The sequence below is a fragment of the Nematolebias whitei genome, chromosome 8 (assembly GCF_014905685.2).
Source record: "Nematolebias whitei isolate Nwh7 chromosome 8, NemWhi1, whole genome shotgun sequence".
NCBI classification, from domain to species: Eukaryota; Metazoa; Chordata; class Actinopteri; order Cyprinodontiformes; family Rivulidae; genus Nematolebias; species Nematolebias whitei.
The window spans coordinates 43,484,003-43,486,189 of record NC_056505.1 but is presented as its reverse complement, the minus strand read 5'-3'; the positions used below and the strand labels follow the sequence as shown (position 1 = coordinate 43,486,189).

Below are 2,187 nucleotides of genomic sequence, written 5' to 3'. Positions count from 1 at the left end.
AAACAGCCACTGGCCAAAAGGATGGCCCAGCACAGAAGATCAACATCATCAGGCCAGGATTCTGCAGTCTACACTCATCTCCAGGCCAGCGGTCACCCTTTCTGGGATGAAGATGTTCACATCCTGGACAGAGAGAAACGATGGTTTGAGAGAGGAGTAAAGGAGGCCATTTTTGTGAAATCGTCCATCATTAAACAGGGGTGGAGGCCTCCGGGTTCAACTGTCCCCCTCTTACAATGCTGTTATTGCTAGTATCACTCAACCCCCTGTGAATAGTAAACAGCCATCAGTGTGCTAATGATCCATTGTTAGGCTGATGGTCCTTCTTGACCATGTGAGCAGCTGGTTTGGGTTGTCAGCAGCAAACTGGTTGATCCACTCTGAGAAGGTGCTATTTAAGAGACTGAGCTGAATACAGCACCTCAGACTGAGGAAGTCTCTCGGATGAGAGACGAAACGTTTCTACATTTTTTTGCTTTGTTTTGTTTTTGTTTTTTTTTGAATGTCCAGAACGTTTTTGGATTAAGCTCAATATCTTTTAAAATAGTTGTGTTATCTTTTTTTTCTTTTAAGCTAAGGTGGCCATATTTGATTTTTTTTTTTTTTTGATTTAGGAATGTATAACAACTCGCTTTCAGCTATGACCATACCAAATTTCAGCTCAATATCTCAAAGCACGGTGCCGAGCCGGTCATTTTGATTGAACATTTGTGGCATTAAACATTCCGGTTCAGGTCGCATTAAAGTTGGTTGAATAGTAAGACCCTTTCCAGGTGGATAATAATAGGACCCTTTCCAGGTGGATAATAATAGAGGGCTGCATTCAGGCAGTCCCTAATAATTCTAACTCTAATACTCACCTAAACACATTTGGATAAAGCTTGGTAAATCAGTAAAGCAACTCCACAGTGTCACCCTGAAACTTTGAGAAAGGCAACAAGCATTCCTTCAAACAATGCTAGGCCTTTGGTCTACACACAAGGAAGTTTCAACAGATCATCTGATTTAATCTGTTTTTGTTAAACATTTTGGTATTCAGGCAGATTAGATCTGTCATGATTGTTTGTTTTTGTGTAGTACCGGCCCCCTAAATGTTAAGAATGTTCTTCTGTGCTCAGGTCTTCTCCCTGGATAAGGTCGAGGCCTTCCAGGACTTCTACAGCCCCTTCAAGGCTGATGTGAAGAGCAACATGTTGGAGCGATGTGCGGAACAGATAGCCACGCTGTGTGCAACGCTCAAAGAGTACCCCGGGGTTCGATACCGAGGGTGAGACCAGAGTACTTAAACTGTCTGTCTGTCTGTCTCTAACTCCCCCATGAGGAGGTGGTCAAATCAAACTCTGCTGGGACAACATGAAGCTTCACAAACTGAGCACTCTAGATTCATGTTCATACAGCTGCTTCAGTTTAGAGAAAACCAACAGAGGTTTTGTAAAACATACTTCAGCAATGTTGCAAAGATAGTTTTTTACAAACCGGATTCAAAGAAAGTTGGGACACTAAACAAATTGTGAATCAAAACTGAATGCAATGATGTGGAGATGGAAAATGTCAATATTTTATTCGTAATATAACATAGATGACAGCTCAAAAGTTTAATCTGAGTAAATGTAACATTTTAAAGGAAAAATATGTTGATTCAAAATTTCACAGTGTCAACAAATCCCAAAAAAGTTGGGTCAAGAAGCAATAAGTGGCTGGAAAAAGGAAACTGAGCATATAACAAACAACTGGAAGACCAATTAACACTAATTAGGTCAAGTGACCACATGATTGAGAATCTCTTTTTATACCCAGAGTGTCAGTGTCTCTCAGAAGCTAAGATGGTAAGAAGATCACCAATTCCACCATTGCTGTGCAGAAAGATAGTGCAGCAATACCTGAATGGTGTTACCCAGCATAAAATAGCAAATACTTTTAAGTTATCATCATCAACCGTGCATAATATCAGCAAAAGATTCAGAGAATCTGGAACAATCGCTGTGCGTAAGGGTCAAAGCCGTGAAAGTCTACTGGATGCTCATGATCTCCGGGCCCTTAAACATCACTGCACCTCAAACAGGAATGCCACTGTCAAGGAAATAACAGAACGGGCTCAGGAATACTTCCAGAAAGCATTGTCAGTGAACACAATCCACCGTGCCATCCGCCGTTGCCAGCTGAAACTCTACAGTGCAAAGAGGAAGC

At 41.4% G+C, this 2,187-nt stretch overlaps 1 protein-coding gene across 1 annotated transcript in view; it reads left to right on the top strand.

The window, feature by feature from the left end:
• LOC119413694 (syntaxin-binding protein 1) overlaps positions 1 to 2,187 on the top strand; it is a 104,963-nt gene that overhangs the window by 93,839 nt on the left and 8,937 nt on the right. The window contains exon 7 of the mRNA XM_037680748.1: positions 1,119 to 1,267. Coding sequence (XP_037536676.1) covers positions 1,119 to 1,267 — 149 coding nt within the window. The remainder of the gene's footprint in view (positions 1 to 1,118; positions 1,268 to 2,187) is intronic.